This window comes from Syngnathus leptorhynchus, chromosome 14 (genome assembly GCF_054491065.1).
Source record: "Syngnathus leptorhynchus isolate UIUO chromosome 14, UIUO_Slep, whole genome shotgun sequence".
Taxonomy (NCBI): Eukaryota; Metazoa; Chordata; class Actinopteri; order Syngnathiformes; family Syngnathidae; genus Syngnathus; species Syngnathus leptorhynchus.
The window spans coordinates 10,036,422-10,056,862 of NC_141208.1; the positions used below are offsets into that span (position 1 = coordinate 10,036,422).

A 20,441-nucleotide genomic window follows, 5' to 3' on the forward strand; every position below is an offset into this window, starting at 1 on the left:
AAGTGCAACATTCTACTCTCAGTAGCCAGCATCTTTTGTTTACAGAATCTAAGCTTGCGGACGCTTCATCAAAATGATATTTTTAGCTGCATCTGGGAGGCAATTTCAAAGTGCACTATCACAGAATAAACATTTTTTGGAATTGTCTTATTTCATAACAGATATTGGTCTCTTGGGAGGAGCTGTTCTTTAAAAGCACATTGGGGTTTTGTCACATCAGTGAGCTGCTCCGAAGGGACACAGAAAGAAGTTTGCAGAGTTCTTATATGTGAGAGTTGCATCTCCTCCCAACTATTTAATGAGACTAAAGAGTCTGTAGCCATCATGCTAGTAGATCTTCCCCACGATGAAAAGTGCTTAGCTCCTTTTGATGTCACAGTAGCGCTTCAGGCTGGGGTAAGGATGAGGGCGGCGAGTTTGTCAATGTGTCAAGTATCCTGGATGAATCCTGTTTTATGCATGCGAGTGTGTTAAGACTTCCATCCTGAGCCACAAATGAGCATTTGATCATGCCCGGAGATGAAAGAATGTGTGAAGAATTCAACGTGTGGCCGAGTACAAATGGCTGATCCATATTAATGCTCTGGTGGCACAGGACGCCCACTCACGGTCACAGCTTCAGAGTTTATGCACTCGAGGAACTGTGGCTTTTCTTCCCACACTCCTCCTCTTCAAGACTGACCAAACAAGGCAACTGGCATTTACAGATAATAAAGTAAAATAAATAAACAAAATCCTTCAGCTGGAGGACATACCTGAAGCATCCTTCTTTCATATCAGTGATGCCACACTGAATTGCCACCATCATATGATATAAACCCAACTTGGCTCCCTGCCATCCTAGATTGCTGTTCTTTGGGCTGACAGATCCTCGCCACACCCGCCCCCAAGACTTTTCAACCTGTCCGAAACAATTGTCAGAGACGACGTAAATGACAAACAAGAAACCTTTTATTTAGACCTTGAATGGGATCACATGGGTGCAACAAGCGGCGTCATACCACTGATAACGTGAAAGCATAAAGGCCTTTAATACAAATGGATGTTTTTGTCTATTTCCTTTTCTGTCCTTAATTATGTGATTCAAATTTTTCAAAGTATTCCAATTGACTGATAGGCAAGGGAGGCCTTTCGAGGATGCAAATACTATGGATACCCGCACAAAAGCCACCAATCAGTTTGGTGCATTTGGGTTTGATATGCTACCAACGCATATTTTGGTGCAGGCTGGTGATTGGTTGACAAGAACTATAACTGCCAACAATGCCATGTAGCAACATGAGGGAAATAACACGCGTTTTGTTGAACAAGGCTTGTCGTTTTTGCTAATAAATAAACACGCTGCATGGCTAGCCGAGGGAACAAGCCGGATGTTGTGCATTAAACTCCCTTTGTTGTATTTTTGCAAGTGTTCTACATTTTGCTTTTCCAACGCTACAATGGATTTAAAACAAACCATTTAAAATGTAATTTTAAGAGTACATTCCAAATTTGTATTACAGGCACCTATTATGTTTTGTAGACATCCTGTACTCATCAGCTTGACTGCATGATGGTGAGCTGAGCTGAAATGAACTTACTAGTTGGTGGGAGGAGTCGCTTGAGTGAACACAGCGCAGTTGTGAAATGCTGTGGAAGGCGGAAAGCAAAAAGTTTTGAAGCCCTCCCGCTGAACTTCAGACAGGGTTAGGTAGAGAACGATCAGGTCAAACCGAGAGGGAAAAAAATAAAAAATAAACGCGAGGGAGGTGTTCAGTTCTTCTTCAACTCAACATCATCAGGTGGGCTTGCTTCCACTTTTCTCTTGCCAACATCTTTCCAATTGGTGCTCAGGACCGTGCCGTTTGACTCCGTCTGCACAGGCAAAGGGGAGAGAAAAAAAGAAATCACTGCAGTGGGATGGGACAGCTATTTCATTGGCAGTCTCGTTATGCAAAAACCCAAATCACAGGATTCAGTCGGACAGTCAGCACTTCAAGCTGATGAACTGACTCACGTCTTTTCTTCTCCACACTTCATACACAAGACAAAACTCTATCTTTCAAACGAGTGAAAAAAAAAAACCCGCACCAGATTCCCGCTTTAGCTGTGACAACTGCGTTCTCATGCCTCTGTTGAGCACCATCTTGCGATAATTTATAAGCAAATAGTGCCAAAAGTTGAAGTGAAAGCACAAAAACAACAACATTGCACAAAATGGCTGACACTAGAGCTACACCAACTGGATCGATGGCTTTTTTTTTGAGAGAGAGAATTCTGCCATGAGACATCATTTTGAAATACATATTTGGGTAAATGACGAAAGCGTTGCACTCACAAAAGACTTGTTCATGGCGCGCTTGATTTCGTCCGAGCCATCTGAATAGATTTGCTGGAAGAGCTGGTTGAGCGCCGCGTCACCCTCCAACTTCTCGTTTTTCTCCTCCTCGGTAATGTCCTCCACCATCTTGTCCCATTTGCGGTTGTTGTGAGACGATGTACGGTGCTGATCTGGTTGCAACAAGAGCGCTTGTTGGACAGCTGCTTTGGCAACACAATGGTTGTTTTAATTACGGACAGCGAAATGATTTGCTTTGATGATACTTTAACAAGTCAAAGTCACTTTGGGGTTTTAAAATGCTAGTTTATCGCTTAACCCACATGCGGTCAGAAAACCATTTTGCATTTCAATGGAGCGAGGGATCAGATGATCGGATTTGTGCATTTCCTGCAAGGCTGCAATAGCGGCTCAATGGGAAGAGTGATGCATGTAATCCGGACGCAGATTTGCATAAATAAGAAACCAAATAAGAAGCAGACGTATTGGGGCCAAGTGTGGACCCAAAGCGGTGTGATCCCATACTAGGGGATGTCAAAGCTCGTGTTAAAATGCGACAGCGAGTAAACACCAAATGAGATTGAGCGGGTTGAAGGCAATGGATAGTTTGATTTCACACTTCAACTTTCCCATCTGCGTCCAGGCTCGCAAAAGCGATTAATTCTTTTGGCAATAGAACGTGGGAGTTATATTAAGTTGTCAGAACTCTCCTCTTTTCTGGTGTCACAGTAATGAAAAGACTAGGAGAGCTGGACTTGCCAGTTTTTCTTTGAGAGCACAAAATGACTTTTGCAAGGAGGCAGTGTCCGAGAGCAGGAGAGAGAAAACGAACATGAGGCTTTGGTAGGAAAAGCCGAGAAAGTCGACGGAGGCGGCACAAATGCATAAACTACGGACTGACTTGGATCAAAGTGTTTGAGGTTGGATTCCTGTCCCTCTTCTTCGAGCTTCTCCCATCTGATGGCATCTGTTTTCTTCATCTTCATCTCCACCTGACAGATAAGGGGAGCATAAGCGAGAGGAGGAGAAGGAACAAGGGAGATAACAATGTGTAACAAAATCTTTTTCTTTGGTGCGTGGGGACAAAAATAACACTTCTATTAGAGTGACATCTTGAAGATACATGACATCTGATCATTATTGAGGCCACAGAGTGTGTCTGTTCTGAGCTGCCGTTGGTCGACTCTGCTTCGGTGAATGTGCATTTGTGTGAGAGGGGGAGAACGACACATTGGGGGATATGCGGGGGCACAGCTCAATCTTGTAGCACACTGACAGACATACGGCACTAACGAGATGCCTGTCAGCCAGAGGGCTAGTGTGAGAGATGGAATGAGCAGGGTGTGTATGTGTGCTCCCTGGCAACTATGTGAGTATATGGGGGCATTACAGAGCATCTGATCCAAATCATTACACCAGGAAAACATGAGGAAGAAAACAATGCAGCAAACGCTGGCATGGACTTGCATTTAATGTTGAGCTACCCTGACAGGCACATACCAGCCAAACACGCAAGATATAGTCAGTTGTAAGACCCATGCCACCAACCATTAATGACGTGTGTCTGATGTACCGTAATTTTCGGACTATAGGTCGCTCCGGAGTATAAGTCGCACCAGCCATAAAATGCACAATAAAGCGAAAAAAACATATACAAGTCGCAGCGGAGTATAAGTCGCACTTTTGGGGCAAATTTATTTGTCAAAATCCAACACCAAAAACGGACATGAACCGGCAACAACAGGCTAAACGATACAGTATGCTAACGTAACATATACACAAACGAGGAGCTGAGAACGGGCCTGACTAACATTCAGAGTTATTCAAGTAAGTATTACATAAATAACACGTTTATAAAACCATCTGTGTCACTCCAATTTATTAAATCCATCGATCTTGCTTTATGTAAACAATGCCGCGTATGTGCCGCATATGCTCACGTCGGACCCGTTGTAAGTTGCATTTCTAATTATTCCACAGACCCATATAACGATATATAAAGTATATTTCAAATTACTATCATATTACAACAATATTATCAAACCATCTGTGTCACTCCAAATCATTAAATCCATCAATCAAATTCCTCGTTCTTTTTGTCAACAACACCGCGCGTGCGCTGCAGAGATCTAGTATATAACTATATTGTAGCGTTAACAAAGTACCAGGAAAGACGTGGGTTTGGTAAACGGCTCTTTATTTAACAAAACAAGAGTTCAACGAGCCAACAACTACTGAACTTCCAGCCACGGAGGTGAAAGAGAGCTCCCGTCGAGAAGGATCGGCGTGCGTAAAAGCCATAATCGTTTTTCAAACCTTGTGTCACTCCAAATCATTAAATCCTTCAAACTCTTTGTCCTCCATGCCACTTACAAACAAAGCCGCTAATGATGCCAGTAGTACGTGGGGCCCTTCGTCATCTTCGTCATCCCGTGATCGAATTCTTTGCCCTTTATGTAAACAACCGCCGCGCGGCACGGGTGACGTCACTTGCAGTTCAAATGACAGTAATCCCTTGCTACATCGCGTTTTTTTTTTATCATGGTTTCACTACATTGTAGATTTTTGAATTTTGTGAAAAAAATCACATATAAGTTGCTCCTGAGTATAAGTCGCCCACCCCACCCTAACTATGACAAAAACCGCGACTTATAGTCCGAAAACTACGGTATATAAATCTGTGTGCATGTGCAAGGCAGCCTTTGATATGTCAGTGCAATTAAGGAACATCTCCGCTCTACTGGGCAATGTGTTGCTTCATTTATGAGGGCACCAGAATTGGAGAGGAAATCGGAGGTGGACAAGTGGTGAAGAGGAGGCAGAGTGCCACAGAGTGCAGACAGGGAGAAAAGAGACGGAAAAAAAAAGATTGCCCCTGTCTAATTACCTTGGTGTGTGGCTTTGGTTTAGGTCGTTCTAAGTGCCACCATTTGATGTAGCAGTAAACAAAACAAAAAAATTGTTGGTTCTATTGAGCGCACTAGTTTTAAGCAGGACTAATTTTCAAACATTCTTCCCAATCTGTGAAAAGCGGGCACAGTGGAATTGTTTGATAGGGATGGCCAAGTAGCGATACCAGGTAGCGGCACACATACAAGCATTTTTTCAAGGCTGCCATTTTGTGGCTATTTTATAATCAGAAACTAGAAATGAAAAATATGAAGACTAGAAAATTTGCATCAAATGACTATTTTGGAATATATATACTGTATTTTTCAGACTAAAAGTCGCTCCGGAGTATAAGTCGCACCAGCCATATAATGCACAAAAAAAAGAAAAAAGATATATAAGTTGCACCTGAGTACAAGTCGCACTTTTGGGGCAAATGTATTTGTCAAAATCCAACACCAAGAACAGACATGAACCAGCAACAACAGGCTAAACGATACGGTATGCTAACATGACATATACACAAACGAGAAGCTGAGAACGGGCCTGACGTAACATTCAGAGTTATTCAAGTAAGTATTACATAAACAACACGTTAATCAAACCATCTGCGTCAATCCAATTAATTAAATCCATTGATCGTCCTTTATGTAAACACGTATGCGCTGCGCCGCTGACGTCGGACTCGTCGTGAGTTGCATTTCTAATTATTCCACAGACCCATATAACGATATATAAAGTATATATCAAATAACTATCATATAACAACAATATTATCAAACCATCTGTGTCACGCCAAATCATTAAGTCCATCGATCAAATTCCTCATCCTTTATGTCAACAACGCGCGCATGCGCCGCACAGATCTAGTATATAACTATATTGTAGCGTTAACAAAGTACCAGGAAAGATGTGGGTTTGGTAAATGGCTCTTTATTTAACAAAACAAGACTTTAAGGAGCCAACAACTACTGAACTGTAACGATAAAAACATATACATGTTGCTCCACAAAATAAAATATATCAAATAACTATAACATAAATAACACGTTTTTCAAACCTTGTGTCACTCCAAATCATGAAATCCTTCAAACATGGGGCTCTTTGTCATCCCGTGATTAAATCCTTTGTCTTTTATGTATACAACCGCCGCGCCGCTGATGTCAGTTGCAGTTCAAATTACAGTAATCCCTTGCTACATCGCGGTTTGTTTATTGCGGTTTCACTACACCGCGGATATTTGAATTATGAAAATTTGTGAAAAAATTCACATATAAGTCGCTCCTGAGTATAAGTCGCCCCCCCCCACCCAAACTATGAAAGAAAACGAGACTTATAGTCCGAAAAATACGGTAGGTCTTTCTTTAAAATTATCTGTCACTCTTTTTTCAGGAAATTTGATGTCGCAAAAGTAGTAGTGGTCCTGGTACTTAGTATTTGTGATTATGCTAATTTCTGCTCTTTTATTTCATGGTGTTTCCCACTAATGTTACAAACACATTAATAACAATTTTCACTGCTCATCAAGAATAACAACAATCTTGCGAGTGGATTTCTTCTGAAATGGGTTGAAACTCCTAGAACGAATAACAAATAATAATTTAAAAAAGGCCAGCCAGTGTTGCAGTTGACACCAGGGTCTTAAATATTTTTGTAGTGCTAAATGTAGTGGACTTTATGCGTGTGCATGTGTGTGTGTCCATGTGCGTGCTTCTGGGCCATACAACATTAATCTGCTGCCACATCTGCGTTTTCTGCCTTTAACGAAATGGCAGGCCAGGCGCTGTGTGCATTTCCTTGTGTGTGACAGGCGAAGCGACGGCCCGTAAAGGAATGTGACAGAATAACCACATGGAGGGCCACCACCATCATGACCTCAGGTGGCGCGCACACGAGTGGCACTGGGGTCTCGTGTCAGTTGTCAAATGCCCCCTCCTAAGCGCCTTCTTTTCAGAACCCTGCGGATTTAAAAAAGCCTCAGCTCCAACGACACGTTTATGAAATAAATCTTTACATTTTAGGCATGGAAATTAAAGAGGGAAGACAATACGAGCTATTTGCAGAAAAAAATATCTTTGGATTGAACAGAAACAGAAATGTGGATTTGAAGTTGTGTTTACGTGTACATTTGTGTGCTTGCGTGCTTGTGCGCAAATCAACCGTCTACTCTGATCAAACACACTGGTGTGTAATTGGCTCGCCGTTGTGGCGGTGACCCCTGCGGTTTGAATGTCTATTGTGGTGGTGGACAGGAAGAGGTCAGACTGTCAATAATGTGTGACCAAACGCACACACACTTGGAATGGGAATGATGTTTGAATTTGTGTTTATATGAGCACGAGTGGTGGCGGCTCGGTGGTGCACGGGGTAGCACGTCCGCCTCACAGTTAGAAGGGTGCAAGTTCGATTCCACCTCCTGCCCTCCCTGTGTGGAGTTTGCATGTTCTCCCCGAGCCCGCGTGGGTTTTCTCCGGGCACTCCGGTTTCCTCCCACATCCCAAAGACATGCTTGGTAGGCCGATTGAGCACTCCAAATTGCCCCTAGGTGTGAGTGCGAGTGCGGGTGGTTGTTCGTCTGTGTGTGCCCTGCGATTGGCTGGCAACCAGTTCAGGGTGTCCCCCGCCTGCTGCCCGATGACGGCTGGGATAGGCTCCAGCACGCCCGCGACCCCCGTGGGGACAAAGCGGTTCAGAAAATGAATGAATGAATGAATGAGCACGAGCGTGCGCATGCATGTGAGTGCGCCGCTAATAAGATTCCTTTAAATCAACAAGGCTAAAACAAGGAGATGTGGCGCAAGAATTCTATCTCAGAATCAATCGACAGCTCTCAAAGCAATGTATCCTTTTTTTTTTTTTTTTTAAATGCTCACTTTAAATACATGCCGCCAGTGTGAAGAAACTTGATTTCGCCAATCTTTCACACTTCCAAGTGACTTTTCTACTCGAAGGTAATTCAAAGAAAAAGGCTCGGGAAAATTGAAACGAGGCTTCATAGGTTCACATTGTCATGCAAGTGTACACACGTGGTCACCTAAGTCATTTTGGAACAGAGTTACTAATGAGGGCTGTGTGTGTACGTGTGTCTACGCACGGGCGTGTGTGTGCACATACCTAAGGGCCATGTATACCAGAGAAGCCCAGTAGATCAAGCACACAGTCAGGGCTTTGTGGGGAAGTTTGAACACTGCCGCATTATACTCAAGGTAGGTGCGTGTGACTGTGTCTGCCTGTCTGTATGGGTGTGCGCCAGCGTTAAGGAACGGTGGTGTGTGCGTGTCATGAGGGGGGCCTCGGAGACTAACAGAAGAAAAAGTCAAAGACAGCATATCAGGAGTTAAGAAAAAAAAAAAAAAAAAGATGTGCAGATGTACAAAGAGGCTGCCCAAAATGACTAAGTCGCTCAGAGTAGGCCCTCATTAAGTAGCAGCAGACGTGCACCTTGGTATGCAGTGTCTGCTGTTGCCATGGAAAATCCAAGGTACTTTTTTTTGGGTTCGGGTCAGCACTCTGTGGCAAGTGGAGACAATGGACACAAAGGAAGAGAAGCTTCTGTGCAAGTAATTACAGAATTTTCAAGGAGAGTCTAAAAATTCCACACTTCTCTCACGTTCTCTTGGACATACCTGGATGAGAAATATCTTTCTTCAGATTAGCGTTAATCAGTGAGAAGACTGAAGACGTATTACTGAAAAAAAGGATGTCGATGCACAAAACTAGACTAGATGAGATTCAAACCTCCACATTAAATAATAACTGCTACTGAATCACTATGTATTTTCATGGCTGAATGAAGATGAGATGAGAATGTAGTTCATTAAATAAAGACTGGGCTAAAATCCACTGACAGTTTAGCAAATTCTACATTGGCCAACCCTGAAAAGACACCAATAACTGTCACAAAAAAGAACCTTTAGTCCTTAGACTCAGGATAAAACTTGACAGCGGGCAAAACTTTGAATCTGCACACAGTCATCAGCACACATCAAACTAATACCCACTAATTAGTTTATAGTTTTAAAACAGTGCCCTTCGCGCTCATTAGGCCTGTAATCACTTTAAAGTGCTGAGGAACTCAAATGTGTGCAGCCTGAATGACCATGATAGGACAGAGCGAATACCGACCTCAATGTGTATAGCCGGCGAGGATTTCTTCATTTCTTCTCTTTCAGAGAGCTTTAGCGGGATTAAGGAACTATGGGAAGTGGCAGCTCGTTCAATAGTTTAACAAATGCTGGTGCCAAATGTATCAGAAACAAAGCAGAATTACTGAGAAGACTGGACATAGTGGCTGCGTAATATTGGACCGAAATTAGTACAGGTCTCACAAATTATAAAACATTTCACATCATGGTGGGTGGTATTTTCAATGTCTTGATACAAATACATGAAATGATTGCTATTTGTGCGACTGCTCTAACGGTTAGGGATCACGGAATAACACAAAATGGCAGCTTTCAAGTTTGTTTCTGATTCATAAACGTGTCATCTGTCTCATTAAACATTTTTTTAACGTGTATGACTCATTGAGCAACAAGCACAGATGTCCACTTTAAATGATTATCATAATCTTTCTTCATAACTGTTCACAGCCACAGTTTTAAAAGCCATTCTAAGGTCACGCACGGTCCCAACAAACAGACAACAACAAACCTTGGTGGTGAGGACCCGGAAGGTGCTTTGTTGCGGGATGATGGGATGCAGAAGGTGGAGGTTGAGGTCGTAATTTTCCCCAGATGTCAGCCTTATTGAGGCTGAGAGCTGCAGAAAGCACATGGATAACATGTTTATAAAAATAAAAAAAAAGTCACTGACTACCATTTCTGAACTATCACCCACATAGACAAATAAAAATGTTTAATGGATGTTGTTAAAAATTCTTTAGAGCGCTTAAAATCTCTGCATGTTCAAGAAAAATAAACATCTGATTTGGTGCTGCTGAGTGATTAGAGACGATGGAGGGTCAGACAGCTCCGATACACTGCCGATCTGTCACTCATTGGGAGTGGATGGGTGGCTTGTTAGCTTACAGCGAGCGACGTAACCTCGGCAAGGTCCCAAATGCCCAAACTTATCACAAGCCAAAAGGTGCCCTTATATAGAACATGACTAGAAAGTCGACAAGTGCCTGCAGTTTGGCTCAGCAAACAAAGCTGAAAACACACTGGTTCCGATTCAATCAGGCCTAAATGAAATAATTCATCTGGAGCAAATACTTCGACAGTTAGCGTGTCGCTTTGGGCAATTCTTAAAACAATCAGAGCCTTAATATTCATCGCATCAAGAATTCCGGCGGTGTCTGGATGTAGGTATACAAGTGCAGCGCACTCATCCGCCAGGGAAAAGAAATGGAACTCTTGCCTTTCATCTTTAATTTCCTTTGTATATAGTGACCTAATAAAAGCGCACACGTATCTGACTCCACACCACAGAAGGAGCTTTGGTGTGAAATACAGATATGTGACTATGTGATTTTAGAACGAGGATTTCTTGAGGGTAAACTCCATTTGTTATTCTTATATTTTAAAAAAAAGACTTAAGTTGTTCCCTGGGGTGCCCTGCAGTCAGCCGTTGAGAGATGAGAGGAGTAGAAATATAGCGGCTGGTCCACTGGTGCAGCCAAAACCACCTGGAGCTTAACCCGCTCAAGACCGTGGAGATGACAGTGGACTTCAGGCGAAACCCTTCACCTCTTTTCCCCCTCACTATCCACAGTAATGCTATTCTCTCCACAGACACCTTCAAGTTACTGGGAACCACAATCTCTCAGGACCTGAAATGAACTAGCCACATAAACTCTGTCTGGAAGAAGGCCCAGCAGAGGCTGTACTTCCTGAGACAGCTCAAGAAGTTCAACCTGCCGTGGGAGCTGCTGAAGACCTTCTACACTGCCATCATTCAGTCTGTCCTCTGCACCTCCATCACTGTCTGGTTTGGATAGGCCTCCAAACTAGACAAGCACAGACTACAACGGACAATCAGGACTGCAGAAAAGATAATTGGAATCAACCTCCCATCTATCCAAGACTTGTACCTGTCCAGGACCAGGAAACGTGCAAGTAACATCTCTACAGATTCTTCTCACCCAGGTTGCAGTCTGTTTGAACTACTCCCCTCCGGACGGCGTTATAGAGCTCTGTACGCCAAAACCAGCAGACACAAAGACAGCTTCTTCCCCCAGGCTGTTGCTCTGATGAACTCACACCACTCTTAAGAATCTCAGAGTCATTGCTGTGCAATAACATCCTGCTCTCCACACCTTTTGTGAATTGTCTACACTTTGTACTACGTATGTGTCCTCTCTGCATCCATTGCAGCCTGGTCATCCTGGAAGAGGGACCCTCCTATCTGTGGTCTCTTCTCAAGCAAGGTTTCTCATTTGTCCTAGTTGGAGTTTTTCCTTGCCCTCGGAGTTTAAGATCAGGGGATGTTTGAGAATATTTGTCATTTTTCACATGTCCTGAGTGTTGTTAGTCACCTAAATGTTGAACAGAGGCTGTGATGTACCAAAGTAAAATTCCTTGTTTGGCATGCTCAAACATGGCGAATAAAAACTCTTGAATCTTGAATAAAGGGGAGAGGAAGACGACTGTCCCCAGAGGCGTGGGCCCAGCGTGGCTGTTCTGATATCAGTTACACCTCCTATCTTCAGGCAATTAGGAGGTCTGCAAATGGGGTGAGGCTAAATTGTTCTTAGATCTATACCGTAATTTTCGGGAACATCTATATGTGAGAATTGTGGTGTGATGTTTGAGTCACGGACAAGGCAAAGTCACGCTTTCTGCCAGTTCAGTGTGAATGGTACAAGCAAATCAATCTGTCAAGCATCCGATGTGCACATATTAAAATAAAAATGGTTTAAACTCAAAAGGGCATTTATACCTCTTTTTCCATGAAGTTGACACACACAGCGTCCTTCGGCACATTTCTTGCCATAACGGAGACGATGACTTGAGATTCTGTTTGGTACCAGTCATGTCTGCAAGAGACACCCAATGAGCGAAATACATTCAAATGGGTTAAATGCCTTATTAGGCTACCAACTACAATTTAAAAAATACTTTTGTTTGCAATATTGTATGCGCAAAACTATAAGCCATTTATTCTTAAAGTGGAAGTTCTTTTCTTTTCTCCTCCTTTAGGTTATATTCATGCGTTTTTGATTCACGTTTGTGGAATAAAAATTAATTAAATAAACCCATGGCTCAAATCCCGCTGTGACTGTATTAACACATCAGAATAGCAACAAATCCATCCATCCATAATTATGTGGTATACTTACTTCACATGTGGCACTGCTGGTATTTGCTGCACAATTTAGCCCCAAAGCAATTATATAAAAAGAGAACAACATTATGTTGAGCAAGAAACAAAGCAAACAAAACAAACAACACAGATATACAATGAGTTTTGTGGGTTGCTATACGGAAAGAACTAGTGTTATTGATGCAGAGGACCAACGACTCCCCCAGGTGGCCATGCAGAACTCACCGAGTCACTGCCGTTGTGCGGCTTTTCTGCAGGATGAAAAAGGAAAATCTGGTTGTGTGACGTGCAAAGGTTTAGAATTTTAGATCATCTTCTAAACAATTCAAGTCTGACTTTTTCCACATTAGTTATTTTTCCCCCAGCAAGACAAATTGACAACAAAAAAATGCAACACAAATTTGCTACTGGCTTGTTTACTGGACCACCCATGCCCAATAAGAAATAAAAAGCAATAAATATATCTTGGAAGCATGAGGAAGCCTGAATTGCATTTCATCCAGTTAAACAATATTCAATGGCATAAACATACAGAGAGAACACGGACAGTGAAGAGGAAAGAGATGACAAGAAGTTATGTTGTCTTAATCAGGTCATGGATGCGGGTAAGTGCTTGTCTGCTGTCTTGGTGGGCTTATGAAGCAAATCAGTCTAATTGGGGCTCTCCAACGTTGATGAATCACATCCCGCTGGCAGATGCATAAAGCATATTTGTCGTTTACACGAGATGGATGAGACAACATAATATGAGCTACATCAAGTGGGTCAAACTCATTTTTGTTGCGGGCCATGTTAGGGTTGAATAGATTAGGTTGATCATATTATGTTGGACTGTAACCTGTAGTAATTAACCTAAGCTTGTTCTGTCTTAACAAAGTACCGTATTTTCCGGACTATAAGGCGCACCTAAAAACCTAAACTTTTCTCAAAAGCCGACAGGGCGCCTTATAGTCCGGTGCGCCTTTAATATGGCTCCATTTATGATCCATTGTTGATCCATACTGGTTGTACACGTTGCTCTGCCAAAATTTTCAGTACGTTTTAGTAGGGAGTTTGCGGGTGACTAATGCTATAGTGATAGTTGCTATACGCACGAGGCTATTTCATGTCAAAATAGGCTGCTCTGTTTATGTTTCGAGTACATTTACGGATCGATACGGAAGGGAAACATAGGTAAGCAGTACCAAGGTGTTAGATCAAACTTTAGTCAGTTCTGAGCTTTTTTTTAAGCCCTTGTTTGAGAAACGCGATTGTTTACACTTTGCTGAGGCTCGTGGGAGTCTGCGAGCTGAGGCTCATGGGAGTTTGCGGGTGGCTAACGCTATAGTGATAGCTGCTATACGCACGATGCTATTTCATGTCAAAATGGGCTGCTCTGTTAATGTTTCGAGTAAATTTACGGATCGATATGGAATGGAAACATAGGTAAGCAGTACCAAGGTGTTAGATCAAACTTTAGTCAGTTCCGATCATTTTTTAAGCCCTCGTTTGAGAAACGTGATTGTTTACACTTTGCTGAGGCTCATGGGAGTTTGCGGGTCGCTAATGCTATAGTGATAGCTGCTATACGCACGAGGCTATTTCATGTCAAAATCGGATGCTCTGTTAATGTTTCGAGTAAATTTACGGATCGATATGGAAGGGAAACATAGGTAAGCAGTACCAAGGTGTTAGATCAAACTTTAGTCAGTTCTGATCATTTTATAGGATAGTTTGAGAAACGAGATTGTTTACAGAGGGCTCATTGGTTATTGGCTAGTGGATGCATATTGCAACCCTAGTCAACCGCAGTTTGTTGCAGTATAGCTTCTATTTTATGCGCCTTATAATCAATCCGGTGCGCCTTATATATGGACGTTTTTAAATGGGCCGTTCATTGAAGGTGCGCCTTATAATCCGGTGCGCCTTTTGGTCCGGAAACAAAGTGCTAAGATCCTTTGCACTGATTGACCAGCTGTAGAAGACGCAATCAAAATAGTTCTGTCTACTCAACATCTGTTGGAGTAATCTCAGGAAAGCCTTGGCCTGCCAGACCAGGGGGCCTTAACTTTTACGAGTTTACGACTCTCCTTTAAACTAAATGCTTTGTATTTAGTTCAAGGAATGTCTTTTGATCGCCGTCAGCCTTATGTTTCCTTCCTGTCCTTATGTTACTTTTATGTTTGTTTTGTAAGAAGTCTTCACTGACAATGAGCAGGGCTTCTTTGTATAGGCAAGATGTTCTTTGTTTCGTTTAAAGGGACTTCATTCCTTTTAGTTAACTGTAGCTTTGATTCATAGATTGTAGATGATCGAAACTGGTTATATACAGTTTGAAGTACACATTAAAGTTATCCCATATTTACTCAATGTTCGTTTAAGGAACTGTATACCAGTTACCTGACATTTACTTAATATGTGTTGAAATGTTTAGGTAGGACTAGATATTATTATTATTATGTGTTGTGTTAGTTTACTAAGAAGATAAACTTAGCAAGGGTTTAGTTGCATTGTTCCACAGGTAAGCGGCATTCAACGTGCTTCAAGTTATCTGATCACAGTCGAGGAGGAGTTGGCCACCCATGGAGAAGACAACTGGTTGAGGGAAGAGAACAGACTCTGCAATCCCAATGCGGGGGTCGAGGCCCGACAAGTGCTAAATCACACTACACTACATTCCTTAGCTAATCAGCATTGCTACAACCACTATCTCCCCTCCCTTTAGTGTAGCAACGCCTCTGTAACCAGGGCAACCAAAACATTAAAAAGAGGAGCACGTGGAGGAGGAACTCAGAACTGATGGAGATTGTAACTGAGATTCCTTTCTCTATCGTTCTCCTCGCGAGTAAACTCATCCTGGTTGTCTTCTACTCTTTGTTCCAGCATGTGATTTAATGTCTGATGATATTTAGACCCAACAACATCGTAAAACAAACCCTGCTATGATTTGATCAGAGGCCAGGGGTTTCACCCCCATCCTGCCCACTCCCACTCTGTTTCACTCAATAAAAAATGCTCTTGCAAGAGGCCTGAGTCAGACCACATTCGATTATCGCTGTATGCACAGCGACGAATGACTCCCCACTTGCAAGCGCTTAAAAAAGGGCATACTGTCTCTTTTGGTTCTTGCAAAAATAAGTTAGAGTGGGCACCCATCTAACAGGCCACAACCTACTCATAGTTTCCTTCGGAGGGCCATTATGACTGTGAACACCTTATACTATATGCTGTGTAGGCTATGCAACAAACTGATGATTTTAGAAATAAGACACTAGTCAAAGCTGTTTACATATTTTTTAAAAGAGGAATGCTAATACAAATTGCTAGCAATGTCTGTGACGACAAATTGTAACTTTAGTATTGACATGAAGTTGATGCACAATTTGTCTGCGGGCCACATAAAATGATATGGGACGGGCTTGTATCTGGCCCCTGGGCCTTGAGTTTGACACATATGGGCTACATCTTTCAACGAACTCAGCTTCAGCAGGTTTGTGGTTGAACAGTGGGTATTTAAAAACTATGGGCTGCATCTTTCAATGAACTCAGCTTCAGCAGGTTTGTGGTTGAACAGTGGCTATTTATATTATAAAAAAAAAAAAAAAAAAAAAAAAAAAAAAAAATGGCGCGCGCGCACGCACGCACGCACGCACGCACGCACGCACACACACACACACACGCGCACACACACACACACACACGCGCACGCACGCGCACGCACGTTCAAATATCAGTTTCATGTGATGTACAAATACACTGGAAAACATAATACTCACCACCCAACATCTCCTCACATCGCTTGATCCAAACCTCAAATGAGTTGTCAGAAACTGTCAAACACAAAAACAAGATGCTCTCTGGGGTTTTTTTTTTCCAAAATAAATTTATACACATAAGATATCTAACTATGTCTTAATAGTTGAGGTTAGTGGTTACATTTTCAAACTGGTTTGTCATTATGGTTGGGTTTCCTTTGAAAAACCACAAACATTAGAGACTGTAGTTATCACTTTGCAGCGAGCAAACGTCGGCAAATGTATAAAAAATGTCAGAGACAAACACGTAATTGCAAAAGAATCACCCACCATCCAGTTGTTGTCCCTGAATGAACGCTGCATGGGCTGACTCATAGTTGTTCAAATGGTACTCTGGTATTCTGTAGGTATGGAAACATAAAAAAAAAGAAAAGAAAAAAGAAATGGCTGCTTATGCTTTCTTGATTCAAACAACACAAATGACCCAGGAGAGAGTACCGATTAAAGCACAAAAGTGGCTGCAGAAGAAGTAATGTTCTTTGAACGCTGTGGCTTTTAATGTGACATGGTTTATTTATGAAGTTTTACCAATAAGTTTCAAGCCACCAATAGATTTACCTGGAGTTGTCACATCTGACCAATAAAGTAAGAGAATGGACTTGATTGAAAATTCATCAGCCATTTGTGGTTGGAGTGCCACATGAGGGTGGGGTGGGCTGCCTTAACAGAGAAATGCGGATGTTTGTATGCGGAGCGGTGCACTACTGTTTAAGGAGCAATTGAGAGTGAATACAAGAATCTTGAGTTGAGTTTAAATAGCATAGGGAACAAGTGTGATAAATACAGCCATCTCTGCAGTGGGACTCGCATCTGTTGTTTCTTTGGCAACCGACAACAGGACAGCAACAGCTAACATGGCTAAATTTAGCTGCTTCTGCAGCTTTCACGTGGTGTGTTTTGTTGTTCAGAAATTAAGGTATTTATTGCTAGCTACATCTTTATTAGAAATATAAAATCTAATCCCACACCCACTGTACACACCCTGTTCGCATGAAGGCAAGGGAAAGGCCTGGATTCAGCTGTTGCACTTTCTTGGCATCTTTAACAGCACCTATAAAGAGGTGACATAAAACACGTTGTGGTGGGGTTGGTTTTTCAATTTTGATTTTCTTAAAATAGGGAAAAGTTAGCAAATGTTTTGTGCACTCAGAAAAAGCTCACATAAAAGTATCCTAAATGATACATTTCTTGTTCATTCAAAATAAATGTTCTTACTATTCTATTCTACAATAATGGTCCAAAATCCTGAAAAAAAGGCTGGAAACATGAAGACTTACAGCTGTAGTTTTTGAGAAGTATGTAAGCATAGGCACGCTGACAGAGCCACTCAGTGTTGTCGGCGTCTTCTTTTAAGGCCTCATTCAGTGCCTTTAAAGAGAAAAATTATTAATATTGGTAATAGATAAATATACAGAATTCAGGTTATTTATAAAATGGTGGGGGGAGATTCCAGTGATTTATAAATGCTAAATGGATGTGGGGATGTCTTTCCTTCGTTGTGCCTTATGTTACTCATCCCAGTTTAAAATTCTACTTAAATAAAAATGTACAAAACTACTTAAAGGATACTTTTTCTTACCTTTGGCTGATACACACTCAGGATAACTATTTACATAAGTTACCATGGCGACCAAGAGCAAACCTCAATGTGGATTTTAAATACTCAGACAAACTCGTAAGTGGCCTAATTATCAATCTTCCGATTACATACTTTTTCACAAAAATCAATGGAGAATAAAACTTAACGAGGGTGGCAAGGCAGGCTACCTTGGCTAACCAGGCTAGCTCGTGATAATCAATGCAAAAGCTAACGTTAGCCTGCATGTGTGCACCCACGTTATTGTCTTAGAAAGCTAGCTGTGGCAGCTTGAATTACTAATCGATCAACGCCAACACGACCGCAAATCTATTTCTGATCCACGTGTTTACAACTAGCGCATGGCTAATAAATGTTTACCTCGAGAGCTTTCTGTGGGTCTTCGTCAATGAGGCTGTCAGGGAAACTACTAATCCAGAAAGAAAAGAGAGCAATTTAGGAGCTACAATGCATGTGCAAGCAAATGTTCTATTATTATTATTATTATTATTATTATTGAACTTACAGTTTAGTAGCCATTGCTTTGTTGCTAGTTGGTCAGGTAGAGTTCTATTTTTGCCAGCCCAGCAGGACCGCTCGTGAGATGGTACTTCCGCTGAAGTTGCTAGAAGCCGGATGTGAGTATGTTTTTCTGGAAGACTGATGAAGCATGATACAAAGTAAAAGTGTACATTATTATAAGGGTAGTAAGAGATCACGTTTAAATACACCAGGAGTATGTATTTAGAGAGATATTTTACTATTAGTTTGTAAATATATTTCACGTTGTTACATAAATAGTTATATTGTTGTTATATATATTAGTTATGCACGTTCATGTGATCAAATAATGTGACACAGTAGAAGATGACATTTTTGGTTCACTCTCGGTCAGTGATTCTTAACCTAGAATCGATCGAATCTTAGGGGTTCGGTGAGTCGGTCTCAGGGGTTCGGCAGAACCTCCACTGCTGAGGTCCGAACACACCTGATTTATCGTGTAAATTCATGATGACGTATATCTGAACTGGTCTCGCAAAGGCAACAGAAGTCACATTGATTTGCACGTATGTCATTTGGTTTGAGTTTATGCATTGTGTTTGTTTTGTTCATTGAACAAGGTGATGTTCATGCACGGCTCGTTTTGTGCGCCAGTAAAAAACCTTGATGTCTTGAATTTGAAAAACAATATTTTTATTTTTCACTAAAGAGGGGTTCGGTGAATGTGCATATGAAACTGGCGGGATTCGGTACCTCCAACAATGTTAAGAACCACAGCTCTAGGTGAATAATGTTTATTTGGCTACCATGCAGTATATCCTTTCTCAGGTCAATATGGTGGCACCCAATGTTATTATTTTTTTTAACTTTAACAGTGACCTCTTACATCGCAAAGTGCATTGATGATGTGACCCTCACGAAGTACGTCGTCACTCGGGCTAACTGGAAGCCATGGCTGACAGGGGCTGTCCTCGGGCTGCTGAGGGCCAGAGACAAAGCCTACAGGGCTGGGGATGAGGCGGGCGTGAGATCAGCTAGGGCGAAACTGTCCCAAGGCATTAAAGAATCGAAAAAGGCGTTCTCTTCCAAGATCACTGCCCACTTCAAGGACAGCAGGGATGCTCGGGGCCTGTGGCGAGGCATTCAGACCATCACGGACTACAAGCCCGCGCCGCAGAGCTGTGAGGGCGACGTCCCTCTGCTCAAGGAACTGAACCGCTTCTTTGCTCGCTTCGACGCACAGAACGACACTTGCCCGCTGAAGACCCCTCCCCATCCGGACGAGCAGCCCTTGTGCCTCTCTGCCGTTAGCGTGAGGAGGACGATGCTGCTATCAACACACCTGCTTGAAAGTCTGTGCTCCTGCTTGAAAGTCTGTGCTCCTGCTTGAAAGTCTGTGCTGAGCAGCTGGCGCCCGCCTTTGCACGGATCTTCAACTGCTCCCTGGAGCTGTGTGAGGTGCCCTCGTGCTTCAAAAGCTCCACCATCGTTCCAGTGGCCAAGAAGCCCACCATCACAGGATTGAATGACTACACACCTGTCGCTCTGACATCTGTGGTCATGAAATCTTTTGAGAGGTTAGTGCTGAACCACCTGAAGCGTGTCACGGGTCCCCTGCTTGACCCCCTCCAGTTTGCCTACCGGACAAACAGGTTGGTGGATGATGCGGTCAACATGGGACTGCACTACATCCTGCACCACCTGGACACCCCAGGAACGTATGCCAGGATCCTGTTTGTGGATTTCCTCCACCTGTCATTGGATCACCAGCTTCCTGACCAACAGGAGACAGCGTGTGAGGCTGGGGAGCATCACATCTGGTTCCAGGATCACCAGTACTGGCGCCTGAACGAAGTTTACGCCTCCCGTCTCACCTGCAAAGCGGCCGCGATTGTGTGTGATGTGAGTCACCCCGCTCACTCTGTTTGTACTTCTGCTTTCTAGGAAGAGGTACAGATGCCTGCGCTCCCGCACCACCAGACTCAGAGACAGCTTCGTACTCCAAGCTGTCCGGATCCTGAATTCCCTCGACCCTCCACCCTCTGCTACATGACGTCCTGTTCTTTTGCTCTATGACCTGGCTGTCTGCTATTAGTGC

At 42.6% G+C, this 20,441-nt stretch overlaps 1 protein-coding gene across 2 annotated transcripts; it reads right to left on the reverse strand.

Annotated features, from left to right (window-relative positions):
• Positions 1–933: 933 nt before the first annotated feature.
• Positions 934–18,502, reverse strand: sugt1 (SGT1 homolog, MIS12 kinetochore complex assembly cochaperone). 2 transcript variants are annotated; one of them, XM_085930791.1, is made up of 13 exons: positions 18,369–18,502; positions 18,224–18,272; positions 17,544–17,634; positions 17,248–17,317; positions 16,537–16,607; positions 16,228–16,281; positions 12,698–12,723; positions 12,489–12,514; positions 12,089–12,185; positions 9,860–9,967; positions 3,219–3,309; positions 2,318–2,490; positions 934–1,854 (listed from the first exon to the last, which is right to left on the reverse strand). In XM_085930791.1, exons 1-13 carry the CDS (start codon positions 18,380–18,382, stop codon positions 1,753–1,755), a joined length of 972 nt encoding a protein of 323 aa, XP_085786917.1. In that variant the 5' UTR covers positions 18,383–18,502; the 3' UTR covers positions 934–1,752. The 2 variants fall into 2 exon arrangements, with proteins under 2 accessions (XP_085786917.1, XP_085786916.1); XM_085930790.1 differs by having other exon boundaries at positions 2,318–2,520.
• Between the last annotated feature and the right edge of the window lie 1,939 nt (positions 18,503–20,441).